General features: G+C 65.7%; 1 protein-coding gene across 5 annotated transcripts; it reads left to right on the plus strand.

The window, feature by feature from the left end:
- Positions 1-5,403: 5,403 nt before the first annotated feature.
- Positions 5,404-25,463, plus strand: SLC19A1 (solute carrier family 19 member 1). 5 transcript variants are annotated; one of them, XM_062204352.1, is made up of 6 exons: positions 5,404-5,463; positions 9,553-9,813; positions 13,266-14,031; positions 14,123-14,315; positions 16,994-17,135; positions 24,666-25,463. In XM_062204352.1, the coding sequence occupies exons 2-6, from the start codon at positions 9,589-9,591 to the stop codon at positions 25,074-25,076; spliced, it is 1,737 nt and encodes a 578-aa protein (XP_062060336.1). In that variant the 5' UTR covers positions 5,404-5,463; positions 9,553-9,588; the 3' UTR covers positions 25,077-25,463. The 5 variants fall into 5 exon arrangements, with proteins under 5 accessions (XP_062060336.1, XP_062060311.1, XP_062060320.1 ...); XM_062204327.1 differs by lacking the exon at positions 5,404-5,463 and adding an exon at positions 5,580-5,631; XM_062204336.1 differs by lacking the exon at positions 5,404-5,463 and adding an exon at positions 5,691-5,733.
- Positions 25,464-26,653: the final 1,190 nt, after the last annotated feature.

Consider the following 26,653-nt stretch of genomic DNA (forward strand, 5'->3'; position numbering starts at 1 on the left):
TCCCAGCCCTGGTTATAGCAGCCATTTGGGGAGTGAACCAGTAGTGGGAAGCTCTCCCTCTCTGTAACTGCCTTTCAAATAAATCGACAAATCTTTAATAAAAAATAATAAAATAACATGAAACAGAACATGGGCTGGCAAATTTGACTAGAAATCAAAGAAAAAATTTCTCAGCACGAGGCTGAGGAGGGGTAGCCGGGCAGAGAAGGTGAGAGAGGATGGGAGGGGACAGTGGGCACCTGCTGGGCTAACGAGGGGGCGTCTGCTCTCCAGCAGAAGGCAAAGGCTGAAGCGGTCAGAGGAGTGAAGAAACCCATGGATGGAGCCATGGAAGACGGGACAAGCCCCGGGGAAGGCCCGGCTCCGCCCCTGAAGCGTGGCCGGCCCCAGACAGAGGGAGCCCTGAGGCAGCCCAGCTCGTAGAGGCGTCCGCTCTGCCAGGTCTGCCTGTGCAGCCAGTGCAGCGCCCCCTCCAGGCCTCAGCAAGAACAGCAGGTGGAGCCCACAGGAAGAGCCCACCCTGCACGCCTGGGAACATGCGCTTTCGCACTGCAGTGGTGTGGACGGGCCCAGGCAAGAAGACGGTCACTCTGGGCCATCAGGGACTCAGGGAGGTAGGAGTCACCCCTCCCCAAGGAGGAAACTGCCCCAAACCCACAGGGACCAGGAGGGGTGTGCCGAGGGTGGGGTGTGGGGAGCCTGGGAACAGGGAGACTTGGAGGCAGGGCTGGGAGTGAGTGAGTGGTGTCCACACCGACCCACCCTGGGCGTCTTGGTCAATCCTGGAACACCCAAGGATGCTGAGTTGGGAGGGCGGCCACTGGGCCTGAGCAAGGGCAGGGGGTGGAGTCTCCATAGGGAGAAGATGTGGGCGAGGTACATGGAGACCTGTGCAGCCGGAGCCTGGCCCCAGAGCTCTGTACCCATCCCCTGGCCCCCACTTCCCTGCCTGTTCCTCCCGATGCCTTTCCTGTTTGTCCCTCAGGTACACTGGGGCTGGCTCTGACTCACCCAGGAAGTGAGGGAGGCTCACGGGCCCCACCTGCCTGGAAACTTTCACCCATTTTCAGTGGGGAGGTCATAGGAAAAATCAATTTTATTGGGGTGAATTCACTGGCAACCAGCGGCACCTGTTGGAAGCATGCCATGGAGTGCACGCTGGCACGGTTCTATGCACTGGCCACGAGAGCCCCAGGCCTGCCCAGCCGTGTGCCCTGCCACAGCCCTCCTGCTCCCCGGCAGCGCCCCAGGTCCACACGGGGCCACTCTGCACCCGGAAGACTGGCAGGGACCACTTGGGGGTCCTTCCTCTTTTTCCGAGTGGTCTCTGGGGCAAGGGCAGACATCCAGGCCGTGGCCAGGTTTCAGCATTCACAGAAAACACGGCACAAAGCTGTGTGCCTGAGCTTCTGTGTGAACGTCTTCACCGCTCCGGAGCCGAGGACTGTGGGTAGGCTGTGGTCCATAGGGTGGGTGCACACTTAACCCCCAAGAAACAGCTCAACTCTTCCGAGTGGACCCACAGTCGCTCCATATCCTCTGCCTGCACTTGGCCGCGTCGAGTTTTGAGTTAATTAATTTTCACTGCATTTGAAATAGAGAGAGGCAGAGAGCTCCCATCTGCTGGTTCACTCCCCAAACATGCACAACAGCCAGGGCCGGGCCAGGGCCACACTGAACAGCCAGGAGCTGCACGCAGACCTCCCACACGGGAGGAGCCCAGCTCCCGAGAGGTCACCTGCTGCGTCCCAGGCTGCGTCCCAGGCCTGCACTGGCGGGAAGCTGGAGACAGGAGCCTGCCCCGGGCGCTCTAACCTGTGGAGCAGGTGTGTTGCCCGCCAGGCTGAGTGCCCACCCCAGAAGGGCTGAATGTTAACGGAGTCTGGTCCAGCCATCTTCTCGGGGGGGTTGCTGGCTGTCACCTGAAAGCTGCCCAGCCCGAGGCTGGGAGGTTTTCTTGTTTCCATCCATCACTCGCCGCCCAGGAGGACTGTGTGGTGATGCTCCTGACCTCGAGCCCCAGAGGAGGGCATGCTGGCAGGGTGGCCGCAGAGGACTGTGGCTGGGCAGGGCAGGCCAGGGCCCCTCACTCCTGCTCTCTGGCCTGGCCTTTGGGTGGCTGGGCTCCACCAGGGGGCAGGGAAGGCAGGAAGGAAGTGTCGGTGGAGGGAGCCTACCCTGAGCTCTGTGGTGGGGGAGTGGGGCCCCTGTCTGCCTTCAGACCCTCGCTGTGGGCAGCTGTGACTGGCAGGGGCATGGCACTGCTGTCCCACCTCAGGGAATCCGTCCCATCCACTCCATGTATGTGCCCCGGACACAGCCAGCACTCAAATCTTAATGAATAAGGATTGAACACACAAGAACACCCCATGCTCACGACGGCCAGAGCCAGCATCCAGCCACACGGGTGACTGCTCACTCCCGTGCCGCCTGTCTGCCCACGTCCGGCCCTGTGCCCACGGCTCCCAGGCCAGCTGGCGCCTCCACAGCAGGTGCGGCTCCTTGCTCGCAGCGCTAGCCCCTATTAGGCGGCTGACGCACGAATCGTCGACCCCAGGCCCCACAGAGCCGGAAGCGGCTCCTCGAAAATGGGTGGCGTTTTTATGCCCCGCGTTCAGCTGCCCTGGCGTTGGCTTCTGCAAGCCCCTCACGTGGGACACCCTGGACGGCTCAGACCACACGTGAACGCGTGACCTCACCGGGGCCTGGCGGCACGCTCTAACCCCGCCTATCGGGGGGACATCGGTCCCGGCAGGCCCACAGGCCTCCCTCCCCCCGCAAGCAGACTCCAAGCACTGCCTGACCTCAACCTCCCCAGGACCACGGGCGTGGGGGCGGGTGGGGGCTACAGTCCCGCCCCCTCCCCACCACGCTGTCCTTCCCACAAGAAGCCTCTTCTGCCCTGCAGTCGTTGCCAGTCTCCCTCGAACCCTAAACCTAACGGAGGAGCAGCCGGGGCCTCCCTGCTTTTTCCCTCAGAGCAGCTCCCAAGCCCCGCTGCCCTGGGGGCCCACGGAGGTGACCGCAGGCCGCACCACCCCCAGGGATGTGTGGCTGGGGGCTCCATGTTCCTGGGGGGCCTCGGCCCGGCTGCCCAGCAGGTTCACTGCAGGAGCCCAGGCTGCTTCCTGGGCCTGGCCCCCTGGGGTCCCCGGATGCCCCCATGCCACTAACAGTGGCCAGACTGCCCTGTCCCTCACCAGGGTCTTCTGCCACCTGGGCAGAGGGTGGAGGAAGGGTGGACACTCCAGGGCTTCGCCTGCCACGCGGCCGCAGGGCAAGAGCTCCAGTCCCGGCCCCGCCCCTCATTCCCACTTGCTGCTAGCGCAAGCCGGGGAGGGGGTGTCGCGAGCGCCTGCCACGCGGCTCGACAGGGCTTAGAGCGACATGTCAGACCCCGGGGAAGAAAGGAAGGGCTTAGAGCGACATGTCAGACCCCGGGGAAGAAAGGAACACAGGACACAGGGCCGCCTTTCCAGTGAGAGTCCACGACGTCCACACCAGGGGTTCACCACACCACCCATCAGCGTGCTCACTGAGGTCAATGCACTTACCACATCCACACACTCATTACTGTGCTTAACTTATTAACACACTTATCAACACGCTCACCACACGACTACTTAACTTACTAACTCTACCAACACTCCGCAGCAATCCATACTAAAGAACTACTAAACCAACTCTTGACAATAAGACTAGTTCTTGTCACTCCTCAATCATTGCTGTCAGTTACCACAGCATACGTACCTCAAGGCACCCAGTAATATTTTCAGGTACCCTGCTGTACATACAACACAGTAGGGTCAAAGCGCAGGGTCAGAGCGTAATTCTATTACGTTACACACGATCCACATCCATTATACGTGACATTAGCTTGCTTCGTTTCTAGGCTCGTGTCACGGTCTCGAAAAAGAGTCAGTGTTCAAAGTCCAGAGCTCAGCGTCTGGAGAGGCAGATCTCGGATGAGTTATTACAGGCAGGAGTCGTGGGAAGGCCGTCACTCTGGGCAGTGGGCTCAGAGTACCCGGCGGACGGCACGGAGAGGAGTTGGAGAGGTCCCCTTATCAGTCTGCTGGCACAGCTGGCCGCAGAACCGGACTGGCAGTGGGCTGACAAGGGGTCAGGCGAGGCGGCAGCTCCGCGGGCCTCTTGGTCCCGTTGTCGGCCTGTGCTGCTACCTGCTCCGTGCAGAGTACCAGGCTGCCTCTTCAGCTCCAGATGTGTGGAGATCCAGCTCACACATGCCAGGCCCTTTGTCCGTCGACCAGACCGGTGACAGCTCAGGAACTGGACAGGCACAGCTCATGAGCTGGGACAGCTCAGGAAGCTGCGGCCCGGGAGGTCAGCTCTTTCAGCTCGGGGACAGCTCGGTGACGGCTCCGCCGTCATCCGCTCCCAGTGTGTGGAGGTCACACGTACTGGGCCACGATCCTCAAGACGATGGAGAGCAATGCACAGCTCCCCTTCCTCTCCTAGCGTCTGGGCAGTTCCCAGTCTGTCCATGCCAACAGGGTGATTCCGAATAGGCCAAGCGGTTGTGTTCCCGCCTGTGCAGATTTCAAATATTCCAGTGGGCGCGCCCCTGCTTGGCCATAGTTTGAACAGTCCAGTCAGGGCGGGTGTGAGGGCCACTCCAGGTTATCGCCCCCAACACGGTTATGGGGCTGCCGGGCGTCTGCTCAGCCTGAGGAGGAGCCTCCTCCTGCTGGCGCTGCGCTTGACATCGGCTCCTGGCGTATCATGAGTGACTCCATTTTTTTTTTTTTTTTTTTGGACAGAGTTAGAGAGACAGAGAGACAGAGAGAGACAGAGAGAAAGGTCTTCCTTTAACGTTGGTTCACCCCTGAGATGGCCGCTGTGGCCGGCGTGCTGCACCGATCTGAAGCCAGGAGCCAGGTGCTTCTCCTGGTCTCCCATGGGGTGCAGGGCCCAAGCACTTGGGCCATCCTCCACTGCACTCCCGGGCCACAGCAGAGAGCTGGCCTGGAAGAGGGGCAACCGGGACAGAACCCGGCGCCCCGACCGGGACTAGAACCCGGGGTGCCGGCGCCGCAGTGACTCCACTTTACCTCCACTTTGTGGAGAGTGGCAACTTCTGACTCTAGGCTTTTCTGTGGAGTTTCCACAGTTCACCTCCTCCTGCTGGCCAGGGAAGCGGTGACCCGTGACTCCATTTCTGGGACTCCCGTGGGATTCCCGAGGGGTCGGTGGTGAAGCCAAGCACGTGGGCCAGCCTGGCGCGGTCAAGGGCCTCAGTCCGCATCCAAGCCCGAGGCCGACGCCCTCCCAGTCCTGCCGACCGGGTCTGGGGGCGGCGCGAGGGGCCGGGGTCCGCGTGGGGCCGTCTCAGCGGGAACCTAAAGGAGGCCCGCAGCCAGCTGGCCCCTGGCAGGGGTCACGGCCGGGGTCCCGGGGGCTGGGACGGGGGAGCGCGCCCCGGCAGCGCGGGTCCCGGCCACGGTGAGTCACGGGGACGCGCTCCCGCGAGCCCGCGCGCCCGGCCGCCGAGTCCCCGCCCCGGTCCCGGCTGGCCCCGCCCCCGTCCCGGCGGACCCCGCGCGCCGCGCCGCCTTGTGGGCCTTGTAGTCTGTCGGTGCGCGTGTCCGGGCCGCCAGAGCAGAAGCCCAGGTACCGCATCCGCGCCTTCCGGGACTGCGGGGCGTGCGGGGTGGGCGCGCTGCGGTGATGCGAGGGCGCAGGCCGGAGCCCGCGCGGGGTCTCGGCGCCCTGGTGAGTGGGGGTCGCGGACTGGGGCCCCGCTGGTGGGCTGCGCGCGCGCGGGAGTACCGCTGCGAGCCGAGCGCCCCTGTCCCCAGGCCGGTCGGCCGCGAGCGTGGGCGCCGGCGCGGCGCTGCGCGGAGAGCGGAGCACGTGCTGGGGCTGGCGCGTTGCCAGCCGCGCGTGCTTTGCAGGCGCCGAACGACTTCCCCTTGGCCCGGCTCCCGCGCGCGCCTCTGGCCGCCTAGGGGCCTGTCCGTGCCCCCGTCCCCCGCCTGCGTGCGCGAAGGCTGGAGGGCGGCCCGGGCACGCCCCGGCGTTCCGGAGCTCCTCCCGCGGCCAGGAGCCCCGGCCTGCGCTGGGACGCAGGGGCTCTCCAAGCCCGACTTGGGATCCGGAGTGCGGGCAGCGCTGCCCACGGGACCTCCCCCGAGGGAGAGCTGAGGAGCCCGGCACGCTCACCTACTGCCCTGCGGCGCTGCCACTGCTTCCTCTCGGAGAGTGCCTTTGTGAGTCCACCTGCGAGCTGGCCCCGAGCCCAGCGCCCGGACTGGTCGGGCGGCCGGCTGCGTTCCTGCGAGCTGGCAGGTGTTCTGAATGCGCAGGGACCTCTCTGGTTGGCCGGGGCTGCCTGTGTTTGGATCCTGGGTCTCCAGGTGCCCGCACTCCCCTGAGGTGGGGAGTGGGAGCAGTGGGGCCCAGGGCCAGGGGGCGGTCAGAGCCTTCTAAGGGGTAGGGCCCTGGTCCACCCATGCGGCCCTCCTGGCTGCTCCTTCCCGTGCCCGCAGGAGGCTGGGATGCAGGGCTCAGGGAAGTTGGGGGGAAGCCTCCCCGTCGCCTCTGTTGCAGGGAGCGCAGGACAGGGACCCGGCTTTCATGGGGGCTGCCAGGCTGGCCCTGCCTGTGTTAGGAAGAGCAGGTGGACTCTGCCCTGGGGAGGATGACCGCCTCTTCCACCTGTGCTGGCCCGGGCTGCCCCACACCTGTTGTAGGGATTGCAGCAGCACGCCTTCTGTGAGCAGAGAGGTGGGGGAGGGAGGGGCCGGCGTGGAGGCTGCCCCTGCCCTGGTGCCCTCTGCTCGAGGTGATTCTGTCCCCCGGGCGCCTCTGCAGGCTCCTGGAGGGTGCTCCAGGCTCGGCCGCCCTGGGCTTAGGCAGGGCCTTGTGCAGCCTGGAGCAGCGGTCTCTCTGGGACAGCTGCAGAAGCGGAGGGAGCTCCTCTCCACCAGTGTTTGCTGCCTCTCCCCAGGCACCGCCCTGGGGGGAAGGGCTCTTAGCACAAACAAAACCACTGCCCCCTCCCCACGTGCCCCGTCCCTGCTCCCTGGGGCTGGGGGCCTGTGGGCACCCTCACATGCCTGTGGGGAGGGCCCTCCTGGTGCAGGTCTGGGCAGGTGTGGGCCCAGTTCCAGAGGAGGCGGGGTGAGTACTTGTCACAGAACCTGTGCTGTGGGGCCGACTCCGAGAGCCAGCCCACTGTGACGGGGCCCAGGGTCCCCAGCGTCCCCAGGTGACACACATGGAGGGGCAGGCTCAGGCTGGGGTCGGCCCTGAAGCGAGCACTGGGGGAGGGCTGGAGTCTGCTGGAGCTGAGGGGGAGGGGGCAGTTTGGGGCTGTCACCAAGCAGGCCCCATCTAAACCTCTGGCCAGCCCCCTCCCCTTCGCTCCACAGGGGCCTGTGGGCCCTCCCCCAGGCCAGCCCTGTGTGTTTTGGGACTCCTGGCCAGCTCCTCCTCCCCCGTCTGGGCCCCTAGCCCTGGGTGGGCTGCACCTGCTTGCGTACAGGTGGGCATCCTGAGCGTGGGCTGTGTTAGAGGACAGCACCCTGGCTGCTCCCAGGCCTTCCGACAGACCTGTGGGCAGGTCCCCAGGGAGCTGTCATTGCCACTTCAGAAGTGCTGCTCGGCAGGTCGGGGCCTCAGGGAGGAGGTGAAGCAGGGGGAATAGAAAATGAGGGGTTCGCACTGCTCGGAACTCTCCCTGGGTTCCAGAAGTCCGGGGTTCCAGGTGATGCCAAGTGAGGCATGTTACTGCCGCTTTGGGGCCAGGGGCCATGGGCGGGGGTCTCCCAGGCCTGCAGGTTATGAGAGCTTGGTTAAAATCTTGCCCGTGCACCCTGGCTGGGGTCGGCATGGCTGCTTGTTGATGCCTGGGTGCTGTGCATCCCTCTCCCCTGGTCGGGAGTGGGTGTGTGACCCCAGGGGCTCAGCCTGGGCCTCTTGGCAGGGGCTGACCCGCTCAGCTCGCGCTCCCTCCCAGCTGTTCCCACGAGCACCCCCCCCCCCCAGGTTTGGGGAAGTGACCTCTGAGCTGGTTTCCATGGCAGCAGCAGGCTCCCCGCTGGGCTGAGTGTTTTCATCTGTCCCTTTGAGAATGTGCAGCCTGTCCCTAACTCAGCCCCTGCTGCGCCCGCTGTCCACGCCAGCATCTTCCCAGCGCCCTCCCTTTGCACCCTGGAATTCTCGCAGCGCCCCCAGGCTCCTACTTCCTTAGGGTTTCCTGTTGTCCTGGAGTTTTTCTTTGTTACAGAAATGGAGCCTGGGGAGGGGATCCCAGGGCAGGTCTGGTGGTTCTGTGGCCCCTGGGACTCTTGGTCCGCCCTTGGTGGGTCCCTGCAGCTCACCCCAGTTTCCTTGGCTTGTAGGAGCACTTCCTACGGGGTAGGAGCCCTTCCAGCAAAGGTGGTCCCCAGGCCTGGGGCCCTGGGCCTCTGAAACTGCTCCTACCGGAGAGATCCCTGTGTCGCTGCTCGAGGACCCCGGAGGGGGGGGACTGCCCCAAACCCAGCCCCTCCATGGACACTGTCCCAGTGCAGGAAGGGTTGCCCACCCACGGGTCAGCCCAGGGCGCGAGGACTGTACCAGGCTCGGCCTCTGAGAGCAGGGTCGCCCGGCAGGCCCAGGGCACGTGGGGAGAAGCAGGTGGGGTGTCCGGGGTATAGCATCTGGCTGTGCTCCTGCCCCTCCCCCCGGCCGCTGGCACCCGAGCCTTTCCCCGGCCTGAACAAGGCAGCCCCAATGCGTGCCCACCCGCCGGACGCGCGGCCTTCCTGAGGTGGGCTCGGGGTGCTGGGCTGGACAGGCCAAGCCTGGAATGTCAGCTCTGCTCCCAGCCCAGGCTTCGGCTGCTTCTCATCAGGGAACATCCTGCCCCTGGACCCCAGGGCCCCGGCTCGGCTCTGGGCCTCTGCTGTGCCCCCTGCCATCCCCTGTTAGCCATCCTGGCCCTTCTGCGTCATGGCGGACTTCGCCTCCAGTGCCATCTGGAACTGTGCTGGGCTGGGAGGAACCCATCCCCAGGGTTTCTGTGCCTGTGCTTGGCCCCCGTCTGGGCCACCTCAGGGCAGCAGCAGCAGCTCCCACAGACCTGCCCAGGCTCCGTGACCGCTGCTGACCCCAGGAGGGGAGCCTGCTGTCCAGAGACCCCAGCCTGGGGCCACAGCTGCGCACCACGGAGCCCCTGAGCTGCGTCGGTGCTGCCCCAGACCGAGGTTTCTAACTTTGTGAATCCACTTCGGTCAGTCAGTTAATTAGTCTGATTTTAATTAACACTGAGGTATCCCCCACGTGGCTTCCTTCTTTCTCCTGGGAGACCCTGGCGGTGGTGCCAGCCTGGTCCGGGGGCCCAGGCCTCCCACAGATCCCAGCTCCCGTGATCCTCAGGTTGCCCCTCCAGCTTGAGCACGTGGGGCCCTGCGCTGTCCGCAGGCTGGTGCTGGATCCTCACTGGGCGGGCGGGAGGCCGGGCCCTCCCAGCTGAGCCACTCCCTGGGAAGCGGGGGCACCACAGGCTGTCTGCCGAGCCCCCTGACTCTGAGCTCTGCCTTCCAGGAGGACCATCACCCGCTGGTCCCCCAGGGCCACAGCATGGCGCCCTCTGGCCAGGTGGTGGAGAAGCAGAAGCCCGAGGACCCCGCACCGGACCCCGCGCCAGACCCTGCGCCGGACCCTGCACCGGGCCGCGAGCTGCAGTCCTGGCAGTGCCTGGTGTCTTACCTCTGCTTTTACGGCTTCATGGCGCAGATGCGGCCGGGGGAGAGCTTCATCACGCCCTGCCTCCTGGGGCCTAGCAAGAACTTCAGCCAGCCTCAGGCACGTGGGCACCGCGGGCGGGCGGGCGGGCAGTGAGCAGCTGAGGCCGGAGAAGGTGAGTGGGCACGTGAGACGAGGGGGCCCCTGGGACCGGCTGGGCCCTGCGTCCCCGGGGCAGGCTCCACCCGGCAGGAGCGGATCCTGCAGAGAGCGAGCGAGCCCGCGCCTGCTCTGGGCTCTGAGGGGAGGGTGCTGCCCCCCACCCCACTGCCCCTGCCAGGCTGGCGCTCGGCTGTTCTGGCCCTGTGGGCACCCGCTTCCAGCAGAGACTTGGCAGCTGTTTGCCTAAAGAGATTATTGGAATTTTCCTTTGACTCAGCCAGGACACGGGGGCCCGCTGAGGCCTTAAGATCAGCGTAGGGCAGGCTGAGGCCACCTGGGGGCTTCCTTCCTGGACCTGCAGTGTCCCTGGAGAGAAGGCAGCTGGGGTGTCTCATGGGCCCCGCCTGCTCCCAGCCCCCAGCCTTGGCACCGCATCACTCTGGCTGGAACCACCCCCGTGTTCTGAGGGGAGCCCCTGCCCTCCTGGCCGGGGGCTTAGCCCCTGCCCCTCGCAGATCCTAGAACTGTGGAGTCGTGTGCAGTGTCCCACTTGGAACCCAGGAAGTGCTGTCCTTGTGACTGGCCCCTCTGATGGTGTGTGACCCTTGCCCAGCACGACCCCCTGGGGCCTGGTCCCTTCCCAGGGGAGGCCCTAGGCTCCCCCTGAGGGTGCGGGGCTGGGGCTGGGGGCAGTGCCCTGGCAGCCTCGCTGCTGTCAGCGGAGGCACCATCCACGTTGAGGTTCTGGGAAGGCCTGTGTGCGGAGCCTCCGATACAAGAAAAGCCTCGTGGAGAGATGTCATCCGCCCCCTGCCTGCTCCTGTCGCATACTCGCCGATTAAAAAGTGGGTTCCAGAGTGGATCCATGCGAGGGGCTGTGCACAGGGGTGGGTCTCCTGGCCTCAGCCCCCTGGTTTGGGGTGGTGCGGGGTCCGGGGCAGCCCTGTTCTTGCTGGGTGTGACCGGGAGGCTCCTGTCGGTGCTGTCTTAGGAGCACCTTTGGGACGCTGTGCTGTTTCTCTGCCTGGTCTTCCCACGGTCACACCTGCAGGAGGGAGCCCCAGTTGCTAGCAGGGATGGGGACCTTTCCCTCCAGGCCCGTCTGCTGTGTCCGTCATTCGCGGCCACTCGGAATCATCAGATTAGCCTGCCGTGGAGGTGAATCTCGAGGCCACTGTGGTTGCCGAGGCGGGAGGGGCCTCACGCGTGTGGGGACGTCTTCCCACTCCTGCTTCATGGGGCGGCGTGAGCTGTGCAGGGATGCTTGGGTATGAGGCCCACGGTAGAATCCTCAGGGGATGGGTTCAGGGAACGTTCTGGAATTCTCTGGCGTGGGCCCTGGACGCGGCTAAGTTTCCTGCTCACCTTCAGGGCGGCTTCCCCGGGCTCAGCTGTGGCCTCAGTCTCTGCCCATCTGATAGCCGAGAGAGCGGGCGGGCGTTGGCCGGCTCTCAGCTGCTCGTTCTCCAGGGGCTGGGTGGTTTCCTCACTGACACAGGAATCCAGTGCCGAAGGCCATGCTGCCGGAGGCGTCCATTACTTCAGACGAGGGCCCAGGCCACCCCTCTCCGGGTGCATGGGCCTGGCCACTGCTCCCACCAGGCTTTGGTGGAAGTCCTCTGAGGGCTGCAGGCTCCGCCCTGTGCCCTGGCCGTGGAGTCAGCCATGTCCCATGCGGTTCCTGCGCCTGATGACTTGGGTGCTGACGCTTCTGAGCGGCTTCCTTGGAACCCGCAGGAGTACGAGAGCGACCCCGCCCCCCGCTGAGCACAAGAGTGCCTCCGCTGAGGGGCTGTGGGCGGTCCCCGGGTTCTGCTGGGAGCAGTGCGCTCTGGCCCAGCACAGCTGCGTGGCCCCTGGGGACCTGGCCTGCACTGAGTGCGTCCTGATGTGCACAGGACAGTGCCGGGGAGACCCAGGTCTCTGGTGCAGGGCAGCCAGCTGTCCCAGGGTGGGCCTGTGGCAGCCCCCTCCAAGTCTCAGAGAGGCTTCCCACGTGCAGTCTTCCTACCATGCCTGGGCCTGGAGTCCTGCTCACAGCTCAGGGCGGCCACTGGGCCCTGGGCATGCCAGACACGAGTGCCTGAGTGAGGCTGCATGGCTCGTGTGGCCCACAGGGGCTGAGCCCTGGGTGAGGCTGTGTGGTGGGTGTGGCCCACAGGGGCTGACCCTGGGTGAGGCTGCGTGGCTGGTGTAGCTCACAGGGGCTGAGCCCCGGGTGAGGCTGCGTGGCTGGTGTGGCCCACAGGGGCTGAGCCCCGGGTGAGGCTGCGTGGCTGGTGTAGCTCACAGGGGCTGACCCTGGGTGAGGCTGCGTGGCTGGTGTGGCCCACAGGGGCTGAGCCCTGAGTGGGGCTGTGTGGCTGGCCTGGCCCACGGGGGCTGACCCCGAGTGGGGCCACGTGGCTGGTGTGGCCCACAGGGGCTGAGCCCTGAGTGTGGCCCCCGGGGGCTATCTCTGCTCCAGCGCAGGGCTCAGATTCCCACTGTGAAACAGAGCTGAGGTGCCTCCTGGCTTCTTGGGGCCATGGCGGCCCATGTTGGCACATGCGTGAGGCCCGAGTCCAGTGGACCTAGATGGCCAGGGCCCACCTGTGCGTCTGTTGCAAGCCCACCCAGACTCAGCCAAGCCTGATGTGGCTTCCACCCCTATCCCTGGGGAGGGGCAAGGCCGAGGAGCTGGGCCTCCCACAGCCCAGCCTTCCCCTGGTGCCAGTGGCCCTGGTCCCCAGCCGGCTGGCTTGTTGCGCGTGTGGAGACATTTAGTCATAGTGCCCGTCTGAGCACAGTCCGGGCATGTCCTCTGACCTCTGTCCCCCAGGCGGCAGTGCCCGTCACGCCCAGCTCTGTGTTCTGTGAGCCATGGCTGTGCACAGAGGACCCGGGCGGGGGGGCTGCTGGGGGTGGGGTGGGCTGAGCCCGATTCTCCTTCTGGTGGGCTGTGTGCCAGCTGGGTCTGGGCTGGCCTGAAGCTCGCTCTGAGGGGTGGTGTGAGGGCGTGGTGCCCAGGCCACGGGGCCGTTGGCCTTCCCGCCCCTCCCCTCCCCTCCCCTCCCCTCCGTGAGGGTTGGAGCTCCGTGTCGGGGGCAGGGTTGACTGCAGCTCTCTCCTCGTTGTCAGATTCCAGGTGAAATCCGGCTTCTTTGCCTGTAAAACACGAGCAGCGTGGGCACTGCGGTCTGACCCGTAGCCAACAGTGCTTATCTCCGTGGTGGTCGCCAGCTCCCTGGCGACTTCTGCACTGGCCACCTCCGGCCGCGACCCAGGCCGGCCCTGCCCGCTCAGCCTGGCGCCCCGACCCCCTGGGCCCTGGGCGTGTGAAGCGGCAGTGAAGGGAGCCCGGGGCGGCGCTCACACGGCCGGGGCCCTGCTCGGTGGCTCACGGGGCCCTGGCCCCTGCCTGCCCGCAGGTGACCAACGAGATCATGCCGGTGCTGTCCTACTCCTACATGGTGGTGCTGGTCCCGGTCTTCCTGCTGACGGACTACCTGCGCTACACGCCGGTGCTGGTGCTGCAGGGCCTGAGCTACGTGTGTGTGTGGCTGCTGCTGCTGTTTGGCCGCACCGTGGTGCACATGCAACTCATGGAGCTGTTCTACAGCGTGACCATGGCCGCACGCATCGCCTACTCCTCCTACATCTTCTCCCTGGTGCGCCCCGAGCGGTACCAGCGCATGGCCAGCTACTCGCGGACTGCCGTGCTGCTGGGTGTCTTCACCAGCTCCGTGCTGGGCCAGCTGCTGGTCACCGTGGCCAGGCTGTCCTTTACCACGCTCAACCACATCTCGCTGGCCTTCCTCATCTTCAGCCTGGGCCTGGCCCTCTTCCTGAAGCGGCCCAAGCGCAGCCTCTTCTTCCACCGCCCAGCGCCCGTGCACGGGGCCTCGCCCTCCGAGCTGGACTGGATGCACCCGGGCGCCGGGCGGCGCGCGGGCGGGAAGCTGGGGTGCGCGCTGGCCTCCTGCGGGGACTGCGTGCTGGTGCGCATGCTGCGTGAGCTGGGGGCCAGCCTGCGGCGGCCGCAGCTGCGCCTCTGGTCCCTCTGGTGGGTCTTCAGCTCGACGGGCTACTACCTCATCGTGTACTACGTGCACATCCTGTGGAACGAGGTGTCCCTGGTCACGGGCAGCACCCTCGCCTACAACGGCGCCGCCGATGCTGCCTCCACGCTGCTGGGTACGTGGGGCCGGGCCCACCCCGGGGGTCGGGCCCCTCGTGCCCCCAGGGGTCGCCCCCCGCCTGGCCCTGAGCATCCACTCCTCCCCAGGTGCCATCACGTCCTTTGCCGCGGGCTTCCTGAAGATCCGCTGGGCCTTGTGGGCGAAGCTGGTCATCGCGGGGGTCACGGCCGTGCAGGCCGGGCTGGTCTTCCTGCTGCTCAGCACCAACAGCATCTGGCTGTGCTATGTGGCTTTCGTTCTCTTCCGCGGCGCCTACCAGTTCCTGGTGCCCCTCGCCACGTGAGTGAGGGGCTGCTGGAAGATTCCTGGGGAGCGCCAGGGGCCTGAGCTGAGGCGTGTCCTCCCTCGTCCAAGGAGCAGGCCCCCAGGTGCCCCCTGCCTGCTGGTCCACAGCGCACCAGCCCTGGGTGTCCACAGGGCAGCCCAGGCTCTGCCCCAACCCTGGTCCCCAGCCTGGGTCCTCCCTGCACCCCCCCCCCAGCACTTCAGCCCCACCTAGAGCTGACCCAGGTCCCTGCCTGCCCCCGGCACTGCTCACTCTGGGACCCCTCCCCTCCCCACCCTGGGGTGTCCAGCAGCTGCCGGGGTCGCCCTGCCTGGGTCCTGCAGCCCTTCCCTGAGCACGTCCTTTGTGCTCTTTGCCCTGGCTTCCAGTCCCGCAGTCCACACACACGTGCACATGCGCACACACATGTATATGTGCACATGTGCCTGCACACGTACACACATGCACACACACAAACACCCTGCTCCTGGGGCCCCTCCCAGGCTGGTCAGGAGAGGGCGTGCTCAGCTCACACAGCACGTGCGTACACTGTGCACACGCAGGCTCCTGCTCCCCACAGCCCACACTCTGCCCCACCTGATGGGCTCTGGCCTCTTCTTCCAGTCCTGGGCCTCACTTCCCCCTGGGATACCTCTGAGCCCGGCGTCCCAGCCCAACCCCGAGGGTGCGCTCCTTCCTTCTGGGCTGAGAGCACCTCCTGCTGCCCTCCAGACCCCCTGACCGCTGCGTAGGCTCCCCTGCAGGCCACTGTGCCTGCAGCCGGTGCTCCCGGGCAGGACGGCCTGCTGTGGCTTCGCCCCTGCCCCTGCCCCAGCCAGGCCCCTGGGCTGTTGGGTTGTGCTCCCAGCTGTAGGCTCCAGACCACCGTCTGCACGGCCCCAGGGCTGGCCTTTTGCAGGCTGCCCCTGCCCTGCCCGCTCACCTCCCCTCCCCCAGCCCGTGGGCACTTTGGAAAGGTGGCTGGGGCTGTTTGCTGGTGTGCCTGTCAGCCAGCTTCATCTGGTAGGGCAGGGCCTCAGGTAAGGAGGACTCCAGCTCTGCACTGCCCTCCGGGGGTTGTCTGGAGCCAGCCTGGCATCTGCTGGGGCCGGGTCAGACCCTCGGTAGGAAAGCCCTCACAGCCGGGCCTGGGGCCAATCTCCTGCCTTTGACAGTGTCCTCCCTCCCAGGGCTCCTGGGAGGACAACGGCCAGGTCAAAGGGTAGTGCTTTGGTAAATAGGGTGGACCCGGGCACCCTCCAGCCAGCACAGCTGCTGACCTGAGGGCGGCTTGAGCGCCAGGCTGATTCCCGCTGTGCCTGGAGTGGCCGTTGGCCTCAGTGCTGCTCTTTCCTGTTTTTTTTTTTTTTTTTTTTTTTTTTTTTTAATAAAGATTCATTTATGTATTTGAAAGAGTTACACAGAGAGGAAGGAGACAGAGAGGTCTTCCATCCACTGGTTCACTCTGCAGATGGCCGCAATGGCCAGGGCTGGGCCAGACCAAAGCCGGGAGCTCCATCCGGGTCTCCCACATGCGTGCAGGGAGCTGGATGGGAAGCGGCTGCAGGTGGCAGCTGTGCCCGCTATGCCACGCCTGCTCCCCCCGTTGACCCGAGTGGGCTGTCGCCTCACGGCTGACCATGTCTTTCCCCGTTTGTGCAGTCCCCACGGTGGCTGCGTCCACTCCCACAGTGCTCCGGGCTGGCCTGCAGCTCTGCCCCAGGGTCTGTTGGGTCCTGGCCTGCCTGCGTTGCCCTTGGGGCCCGTGTCCCCACCATCCTTTCCAGTGGGTTCCTGGGTATTTTTATTTATTCTTCAGATGAACTTGAGAGCAGGTCTTGTCCAGTTCCCTTGTCTTTAGCGGGGACTTTGGAACTGCATTGAGATGCTAATTCCCCTGCCAGGCCCAGCAGCCCGCACCTCCCCTGTGGCCTGGATTGCTCTCTGTCCCCACTGTCTTTCTGGCCTCCTCCTGAGTCGCTGACTGTTCAGCCACGGAGGCCCTCGTTCCAGACATTTCTTCTTCTTCTTCTTCTTTTTTTTAAAGATTTATTTACTTATTTGAAAGAGTTACACAGAGAGGAAGAAAGGGAGACCCGCTTGCTGGTTCACTCTCTAAATGGCTGCACGGCCAGGGCTGGACCAGGCTGGAGCCAGGAGCCAGGAGCCAGGAGCTCCACCTGGGTCTCCCAGGCTGCTTTCCCAGGCCCTCGGCAGGGAGCTGGGTGGGAAGCGGCGCAGCCTGTGCCAGCCCCACTGCACACACTGTGTGTGCCCCACAGGAAGGTTCTGGAGGGCATTGTGATGGTTGTGAACTGTGCCGCGGGTTAGACTTCAGGAGCCCTGTGCCTCTGCCTTCCTTGGCCTCTGTGGTCTCGAGTTTGGGGGACACGGCGCCTGGTGTGGCCTTTGGCGCTTGTCCTGGGCACCAAGCTTTGGTGTTGGGCTGTCGTCCACAGAGGCGGGGTGAGGGCCGGCTTTGCACCTCTGGGCGGGGCCTGTTGAGAGGCAGGGCTGTGCCCTGGGTTCATGCTGAGCCTGTGGGTGAGGTGGGGCTGGGGCCCTGGGAGGGGTTGTGCAGCTCTCGGGTACCCGGGCTTCCTCACAGGTCCCGGGGCCGGGCGCACCCTGTGTTCTTGGTTTGGCCCCATCCTGCGGGAGGCTGAGCCCGCCTGCCTGCCCTCCCGCCCAGTTTCCAGATCGCGTCCTCTCTATCCAAGGAGCTCTGTGCCCTGGTCTTCGGCATCAACACCTTCCTCGCCACCATCCTCAAGACCGTCATCACCCTCATCGTCTCGGACAAGCGGGGCTTTGGCCTGGCCGTGCGCAAGCAGGTGAGTGCTCTGTCTGTCCCTCGGGGAGGGAGGCTGTGCCAGGGAGCCCTGCAGGGCCTTCTGGTGCCCGCCTGAAGCAGACTCCCAGCTGGTGGCAGGCAGAGGGTGGGCTGGGTGTCCCCATGGGATGGGCTGGGGCCCATCGGAGGTGGGTGCAGCCTGACCTGGGCACTGGGTGGACATGGAATGAGCATGCCTTTGCCTGTGCTGCTCACCCTGGGCCCAGGGGTGAGGCCACTAGGACCTCGTGCATCCAGTGCTGGGGGTCCCAGCCGTACCATGTCTCTGAGCACGCGGTGAGCACAGAGGGAGGGGTGGTTACTGGGCTGCTCGCTGACTACCCAGCTGCCTGCCCAGCCTGTGGCTGGACAGATGCCCTTGGCTAGAGGCCTCGGCCTGGCGGGACAAGGCCTCGTCTCACTGGGCAGGTGCCCAAGGGCTCTGGGTCTGAGGTCGCGCAGCTGGTGTGGCCTTTGGGCTCTTGTGCGCAGTGTACCGGAGCTGGCCAGGGAGTCCTGGGGCAGAGCTGGCGTGCGGCCCTTGGGTTGTCGCTGCTGAGAAACTCGGCTCCCTTAGGTGGGGACGACAGGGTCTCTTCCCTTTGAACCCTTTCTCAGCCCAAGCCAGCTGTTGGCGTGTCCCCACAGGCTGGTGGCCGGGCCCTGCTCCACCCCGTGGGTGGCCACGCGCTGGCCACTCGGGTCCCATGGGCGCTGGCCGAGCGGCCTGGCTGCGCTCCCGCAGGAGCAGTGAGTGGGACTGGGCAGACGTCCCGCTGGCCCAGGTCCCTGCGTCGTCTGCTCGGGTGGGGGCAGGGAGGGCCAGCCCCCGAGACTGAGGGTGGGTGCTGACCGCCCCCCCCCCCCATCGCTGCCTCTGCGTCAGCCCAGCAGCCCCAGGCCCTGCAGAGGCCCCAGTGCTGAGGCTGGGGGGCCCAGGGCTCGGTGACGAGCCGGCTGAGGGGAGCCCCAGGCCGTGGCTTCGTTACAAAGCTCTGTGGAATGGTATGGAATCGCGTGGGCCCATTCCTCCCAGTGCCAAAGCTAAGACGCTGTCGGCGTCTGCCCCCCGGGCGTGTTTGGCGTGTGTGGTCTGCGGGAGTTCCTGTGGGGATTCTGCCGGGAGCCGTGCGCAGCCAGTGTCTCGGCTCTGGCAGGATGGACGCCGATGCCGTCCCTGTCCCCGCGCAGCACCTTTCTTCAGGGTTCCTTTGATTTCCTTCAGCATCGTGTAGTTCCCGGCACACTGTGCTGGGCGTGTCCTGCTGCTTTTACAAAGGGGTTGGTTTCTGAGCAATCGTGAGACCGCTCTAGTTCTGCTGTCTGCGTCAGCTAGGGCAGCCCACAGAGGAGCACGGCCAGGCCGCTCACCTGGCCGCGGAAGGCAGGGCGGCGAGTGGGCCGGCCCGAGGCCTCCAGGCCTAGGAGCTGCCGGGGTCCTCCCGGGCCTCTTCCCGTGGCCCCCTGGTGCCGCGTCTCTGAGCTGCCCTGGGTCCTCCCGGGCTTCTTCCCATGGCCCCCTGGTGCCGTGTCTCTGAGCTGCCCTGGGTCCTCCCGGACCTCTCCCCATGGCCCCCTGGTGCCGTGTCTCTGAGCTCCCCGTGGCCCCCTGGTGCCGTGTCTCTAAGCTGCCCGGGGTCCTCATGGGCCCTCTCCCCGTGGCCCCCTGGTGCTGTGTCTCTGAGCTGCCCGGGGTCCTCATGGGCCTCTCTCCCCGTGGCCCCCTGGTGCCGTGTCTCTGAGCTCCCCGTGGCCCCCTGGTGCCGTGTCTCTGAGCTGCCCGGGGTCCTCATGGGCCTCTCTCCCCGTGGCTCCCTGGTGCCGTGTCTCTGAGCTGCCCGGGGTCCTCATGGGCCTCTCTCCCCGTGGCCCCCTGGTGCCGTGTCTCTGAGCTGCCCGGGGTCCTCATGGGCCTCTCTCCCCGTGGCCCCTTGGTGCCGTGTCTCTGAGCTGGCCTGGGTCCTCCCGGACCTCTCCCCATGGCCGCCTGGTGCCGTGTCTCTGAGCTACCCTGGGTCCTCCCGGGCCTCTTCCCGTGGCCCCCTGGTGCCGTGTCTCTGAGCTCCCCGTGGCCCCCTGGTGCCGTGTCTCTGAGCTGCCCTGGGTCCTCACAGGCCTCTCCCCGTGGCCCCCTGGTGCCGTGTCTCTGAGCTCCCCGTGGCCCCCTGGTGCCGTGTCTCTGAGCTGCCCTGGGTCCTCACAGGCCTCTCCCCGTGGCCCCCTGGTGCCGTGTCTCTGAGCTCCCCGTGGCCCCCTGGTGCCGTGTCTCTGAGCTGCCCGGGGTCCTCATGGGCCTCTCTCCCCGTGGCCCCCTGGTGCCGTGTCTCTGAGCTCCCCGTGGCCCCCTGGTGCCGTGTCTCTGAGCTGCCCGGGGTCCTCATGGGCCTCTCTCCCCGTGGCCCCCTGGTGCCGTGTCTCTGAGCTGCCCTGGGTCCTCCCGGACCTCTCCCCGTGGCCCCCTGGTGCCGTGTCTCTGAGCTGCCCGGGGTCCTCATGGGCCTCTCTCCCCGTGGCCCCTTGGTGCCGTGTCTCTGAGCTACCCTGGGTCCTCCCAGGCCTCTTCCCGTGGCCCCCTGGTGCCGTGTCTCTGAGCTACCCGGGGTCCTCATGGGCCCTCTCCCCGTGGCCCCCTGGTGCCGTGTCTCTGAGCTGCCCGGGGTCCTCATGGGCCTCTCTCCCTGTGGCCCCCTGGTGCCGTGTCTCTGAGCTGCCCGGGGTCCTCATGGGCCTCTCTCCCCGTGGCTCCCTGGTGCCGTGTCTCTGAGCTGCCCGGGGTCCTCATGGGCCTCTCTCCCCGTGGCCCCCTGGTGCCGTGTCTCTGAGCTGCCCGGGGTCGTCATGGACCTCTCTCCCCGTGGCCCCCTGGTGCCGTGTCTCTGAGCTCCCCGTGGCCCCCTGGTGCCGTGTCTCTGAGCTCCCCGTGGCCCCCTGGTGCCGTGTCTCTGAGCTGCCCGGGGTCCTCATGGGCCTCTCTCCCCGTGGCCCCCTGGTGCCGTGTCTCTGAGCTCCCCGTGGCCCCCTGGTGCCGTGTCTCTGAGGAGTCGTGAGGTGATTGTTTCCTCCAAGGCCCAGGCTCCACGTACGGTCAGGGTCAGGGTCAGGGTCAGGGAGGGGGAGGGGGCAGTGCAGTCACCGGGTGGACACCTGAGCCCGCAGTCCTGGAGCTGTGTAGACGTTTGTCATGTACAGACGGACGGCTGAGTTCCTTCCTTCCTGTGTGACTCCCGCCTCCTCCAAACTTTAGTTCCTGCTGCTTCCTTCAGGCCTGTTCCTTTTCTGGAAAGTTCTTGAAGTGAGAACTTCGGTTATGGATCCAAGACGTCGCTACTGCTCTCGGCAGCTGTGTCTGTGAGTTTGTGCTCATCCATTGCAGGGTTTTTGTTTTTTAATCTCTTGAGGCTTCCTCTTTGTCCCGTGACGATTTCACAGTGTTTTGAGGTTTTCTTGTTATCTCTGTCACTGGTTTCTTGTTTGGTTCTTTTGTGATAATGCACACTGTAGCTTCTGTCTTTTTAAATCTCTGTCTGTTCTGGCATTTGCTGTGTGGACACTGGAAGAATGTGGATTCAGCTGTTGAGCAAAGTGTGCCACGGAAGCTGAGCCACGGATGAGGCTGAGCCACAGAGGCTGAGCCACGGATGCTGAGCCATGGATGCCGAGCCACGGATGAGGCTGAGCCACGGATGAGGCTGAGCCACGGATGAGGCTGAGCCACGGAAGCTGAGCCACGGATGAGGCTGAGCCACGGATGAGGCTGAGCCACAGATGAGGCTGAGCCACGGATGAGGCTGAGCCACGGAAGCTGAGCCACGGATGAGGCTGAGCCACGGAGGCTGAGCCACAGACGAGGCTGAGCCATGGATGCCGAGCCACGGATGAGGCTGAGCCATGGATGAGGCTGAGCCACGGATGCTGAGCCACAGAGGCCGAGCCACAGAGGCTGTTGAGTCTCTCTGTCCTGTGCTGTTGTCATTGAGCAGCAGGGCTGGGCCCCCAGGCATGGCGGGGGCTCCTCGCCTCACCCGTCACTGCAGGCCGTCCCAGCTTTGCCCCGCGTCTGGAGCTCTGCTGCTGTGCGTTGGGGGCTGAGGTCCCAGTGCTCACGTTGCTGGCTGGTGCGTGTTGCTCAGCAGGGGGCCATCACACGCCTGTGCTCCTTTGCTTGTCTGTGAGCTGTGGGTCCCCCCCCCCCCCCCCAGCCCACCTGCTCCTTAGATTGGAGCGAGTCTCTGTACACAGCAGGTGTCAGACTGCACTCTGCCGGTCTCCGTGTTCGGGCCGTGCACATGCCGCGTAATTCACACACTGGGACCACAGTCTGCTGCTTTGTCTTACTTTCCATTTACTTTTTAATTTTGAGGTTTGTGTGTGTGTGTGTGCATGTTTAGGTACATGTGTGTATGCATGTGTCTGTACACATGTGTGTATGCATGTTTATGCATGCACGTGTATATGTGTGCATGTATGTGTATACGCACATGTGTATATATGTGCACGTGTGTGAGCCCTCCGACGTGTTCCTTGCACACTGTTTCAGAATGGCACTATGGCTGACCTGTGGTGCGTCTGGTGTATTCTTAGTGCGCCTGCTCGCTGGGTGCTCGTTACCTCACCATGTGAGTGAAGTGTAGACTCTGCCTCACGTGTGCCACTTTACCTCCGTGTCCACAGGGCGGGCCTCCAGCTTAGCCTTCAGCCGCCCGTGTCCTGTGTCGGGTCGGCTGGGTCAGATCCCGCCTCTGGCTCAGAATCCAGCTCCCCGCGATGGCAGACTCTGGGCGCCCCCTGGGGGCTTTTCAGAGAACTGGTGGGAAATAAGCATTTTGAAAAAACGGTGCATGGGTTTCAAGGTTTTACACTTGCTCTTAGCCAGCAGGCTGAGACGTGATGAATGACTTTCAGTTTTTTGGCATGGAAGTTATAAGACTTGTTTATTTACCTGAGAGGCATGGTTGTGGAGACAGCGAGGGAGAGACAGACAGAGATCTTCCATCTGCTGGTTCCCTCCCCAAATGGCCACAATGGCCAGATCTGGGCCCATCCGAAGCCAGGAGCCAGGAGTTCCACCCGGGTCTCCCATGCAGGTACAGGGGCCCAAGCACTTGGGCCATCTTCCACTGCTTTCCCAGGCCACAGCAGAGAGCTGGATGGGAAGTGGAGCAGCCGGGTCTTGAACCTGTGCCCATATGGGATGCCAGCACTGCAGGCGGCGGCTTTACATGCTGCAAACCCCACCGGTGCCTAGAGTTGTATTTTAATTCCATTTTTTAGGACGTAGGTCCATGTGAGGCAGTGGTAGGGTGTGTGTCGGCCCCCGTGTGGTGTGTCGGCATCCGTGTGGTGTCTCGGCCCCCGTGTGGTGTGTGTCGGCATCCGTGTGCTGTCTCGGCCCCCGTGTGGTATGTGTTGGCATCCGTGTGCTGTCTCGGCCCCCGTGTGGTGTGTGTTGGCATCCGTGTGGTGTGTTGGCATCTGTGTGGTGTGTTGGCCCCCGTGTGGTGTGTGTTGGTATCCGTGTGCTGTGTCGGCCCCCATGTGGTGTGTCGGTATCCGTGTGCTGTGTCGGCCCCCGTGTGGTGTGTGTTGGCATCCGTGTGGTGTGTTGGCACCCGTGTGGTGTGTGTTAGCCCCCGTGTGGTGTGTGTTGGTATCCGTGTGGTGTCTCGGCCCCCGTGTGCTGTCTCGGCCCCCGTGTGGTGTGTCGGCCCCCGTGTGCTGTGTCGGCCCCCGTGTGGTGTGTGTCGGCCCCGTGTGCTGTGTCGGCCCCCGTGTGGTGTGTCGGCCCCCGTGTGCTGTCTCGGCCCCCGAGCCGGCTGGACACTGGAGGAGGAGGCCGGCTGTTTCCTGCCCGTGTTTTTGCCGTGTCTCCTCCTCCTGCGTGGCTCTCCCGAGTTCAGAACGCCCTCCCGTTGTCTGGTGGGTCTGCTGGGGTCGGGCTCTGCCGCGTCTTCTCTTCACCTCCCTCCCCTCCTGGAGGCCGCTGTCCTGCTGCCAGGTCCCGGTGTCCGTTCTGCACACAGGAGGCGTGGCCGCACGTGCACGTGGCTGGCACGGCTCTGGTGACGAGCCGCTCGGGGATTGTTCTTCCAGAGTGGCGCGCTTTTCTCCTGAAGTCGCCATTTTCCTTGCTTTGCGCCTTTGCAGGCGGCGTGCGGCACCGTGTGTTGGCACGGTGGCGGCGTGCGGCACCTTGTGTCGGCACGGTGGCGGCGTGTGGCACCGTGTGTCGGCACGGTGGCGGCGTGTGGCGCCGTGTGTCGGCACGGTGGTGGCGTGTGGCGCCGTGTGTCGGCACGGTGGTGGCGTGTGGCGCCGTGTGTCGGCACGGTGGTTGTGTGTGGCGCCGTGTGTCGGCATGGTGGTTGTGTGTGGCGCCGTGTGTCGGCATGGTGGTTGTGTGTGGCGCCGTGTGTCGGCATGGTGGTTGTGTGTGGCGCCGTGTGTCGGCATGGTGGCGGCGTGTGGCGCCGTGTGTCGGCATGGTGGTTGTGTGTGGCGCTGTGGTTGTGTGTGGTGCCGTGTGATGGCATGGTGGTTGTGTGTGGCACCGTGTGATGGCTTGGTGGCGGCGTGTGGCACCGTGTATCAGCATGGTGGCGGCGCTGACCGTGCTGGGGCTTGTCCGTCACAGGGTGTGTGGACGTTGCTGTCTCTTGCCGGCTCTGGGGCGTGTTCAGCTGGGACTCCCTCAGCCCTTCCTGCCCGGCCGGAGCCCCCAGCCCAGGCGCAGGATCTCGGTCACGGGCCCACGGTGGTGGGTGGAGGCCGCCCCTCTCAGTCTCGTCTTCCCTGTGCAGAACTCCGGGTGCTGCCTGCCGCCCGGCCTCCGCCCCCGACTCTCCTCTCCGTGCCCTCGTCCCGAGCTCAGTGCTGGGTCGGGGTCTCCGGCTCGCAGCCCCCTGCGCGCCTGGCAGCAGCTGCAGCGACTTTGTCCTTTGGTTTCAAAAGTTCTGAGCACGCCAAGCGATTTCTGACTCGACGGCTCCCCTTGGGGTCCCCTTGGGCCTTGCAGGGGTGGGTGAGGGGGCAGCTGCCCTCCAGCGAGCTGGCGCCGGGTCCTGGGGCCCCGGCCTCCCCCACCGTACTGCCGGACCGTGGTGGGGACAGGGTGGGTGCAGGTGGCAGACTCGGGGTGGCCGGCAGAGCTCGCTGTCCTAGGAGGGGCCCTCCGACCATGTGGGCACAGAGCTGACCGGGGCTGGGGGTGGGCGTGAGGGGGAGGCGGCAGGTGCGGGCTCTCGGGCTGTGGGTGGGTGCAGGGAGCAGCCCCGTGGTCCGCCCGCCCCCCTGCCCTCCCCTTCCCTGCCCTCCCCTCCCCTCCCCAAGGCCCCACTCCTCCAGCTCTCGGCAGCCCGGGGACACAGCGGCTGCCAGCGGGCGCCCTGGCGGAGGACACGGCCGGGGCGCAGACCCAGGGCTGTCCTGGCAGTGACGGACAGGAGGCGCGGATGGGCACTGGGGGAGCTGCGACGGCGGGGCGCCACAGGAGCTGGCCGCACCCCATCCCGGCCCCTGCGCCTGTCTGTTCCAGTTCTTCGTCTACTTCATGTACTTCCTGGTGCTGTCCGCCCTCTACGTCTTGGGCGCCGTGATGGATGGCCTGAGGCACTTCCGGCGCCGCCGCGGCCAGCCCGTGCCCACCGTGACTCAGGAGCTGCGGAGCCCCGAGGAGCAGAGTGCGCAGGCGCTGTGCGTGGAGGAGCTGCGGAGCCCGGAGGAGCAGAGTGCGCAGGCGCTGTGCGTGGAGGAGCTGCGGAGCCCGGAGGAGCAGAGTGCGCAGGCGCTGTGCGTGGAGGAGCTGCGGACCCCTGAGAGGACTGCACAGGCGCTGTGCTTGCAGGACACGGCCCTGGGAGATCTGCAGGGCTCAGCCCCTCCGCTGCTCCCGGGTGACCGCGGGGAGGACAGTGTGCAGGCCCCGGGGCCCGAGGCCAAGGCCTGACCCGCCCGTGTGCTGGCAGCACAGACGGGACCTGTCCCAGCCGGCGCCGTCCGAGTCCGCTCTCAGATGTGACTCCGTGACCGCGTGCCCGCGCTGCTCGCCTCGGCCCTGGCTGGCTGTGCGGGCGCCCAGGGCAGCTGCTGGCCGTGCGGCCTGGACCAGGAGCACTTAGTGGCTTCCCGTGTCCCCCAGTCTCCTTCCCGTCTGGGGCTGGGGGCTGCCACGGTGACGAGATGCCGGCCGGGGAGGGCCCACGGCCCACGGCCCTGGGGGCTGCCACGGTGACGGGATGCCGGCCCACAGACCCCTGGGTAAACTGTGATGATGTCCTCCGAGGTGCTTGCTTTTTGAACAGGGCTGTCATCTTTTTTAATCGACATAAAACGAGGAACCACATTCAGCTTCTGCGTTGTGTGTGAGAGCAGCGGCTCTGGACGCCGCTGCCCGCTGGGGCTGCGCTGGGCTCCCGTGCGTCCTTTCCGCCGTTGCTGGGGGGTCCGTAGCCCGAGGCCTGTGGATGAGCTGGCCCTGCTGGTCAGCGCTGGGAGGAGCCTCTGTGCCTGAGGGTGGGGCTGGTCGGCGCTGGGAGGAGCCTCCGTGCCCGAGGGTGGGGCTGGTCGGCGCTGGGAGGAACCTCCCTGTGCCCTAGGGTGGACCCGGCTGCATTGGCAATGCTTATCCCATGTGGCACACAGGCCGTGGACCTGGAGGAGGGGCAGGTGCCCGCCTGGCTCCATCCAGGGACCCCTGGTGCCCCTCAGTACAGAGAAGGCCTGCCTGGGAAGGGGCTCTGGAGCTGTGCCTAGGGACCCTTGGGTGACTTTGGTACTGGGGGCGTGGGCCAGGGAGCCCAAGTTACAGCCGCCCATGGTCACATGGGGCAGGGGCCGGGATCTCAGGAGGGCAGCCCTTGGGGATGGAGCAGGACCCCCCACACCAGCCCCCTGCCCGCCCAGGACCCCGTGTGCTGTGCTCTGCCAGGTACCCCCCCTTCCTTCAGCATCTGCACCCCAGCTCCTGCACCTGGGCCCGCGCTGGCTCCGAGCCAGCTACCAGGGCAGGTGGTGAGTTCTGCACTCGGGCTGGGGGCCTCTGATGAAGCCTTCCCGGGAAGCAAGCCCTGCCCCATGTGTGTGCTGAGTGGCTCCTTGGGGTCCAGTCTTCCCGAGCCTGCTGTGGGGAACACCCGGGCAGCGTGAGCTGCGGGCTGCGGTAGCTGGCTGCGGGCAGGCAGCCACCTGTGTCTCCGTGCAGGGGACGAGGCTCCGACAGTGAGGCCTGCAGGCCCAGCGTCCCGGGCAAGGTGGGTTTGTTCAGCGCCCGTCTGGGACAGCGTCACATCCCACGGTTACAAAGCCAGCACTTACGCAGGCTCGGCAGCCCGGGCTCCCGGGGAGAGGGGCACTGGGCGTGGGGTCGGGGTTTCTGGGTCATGCTGTGCTCTGGATGTGATCTTGTGTCACATGTGGGGCCAGTGTAGGGCAGAGGCCCGATGCGGACCCTGGGTGTCAGGGAGTCCCAGTGGCCTTGCTGCTGGCCAGGGCTTGGCATCTGGGGAGAGGCCAGGCTCGGCTGTG

The sequence above is a fragment of the Lepus europaeus genome, chromosome 2 (genome assembly GCF_033115175.1).
Source record: "Lepus europaeus isolate LE1 chromosome 2, mLepTim1.pri, whole genome shotgun sequence".
NCBI lineage: Eukaryota > Metazoa > Chordata > Mammalia > Lagomorpha > Leporidae > Lepus > Lepus europaeus.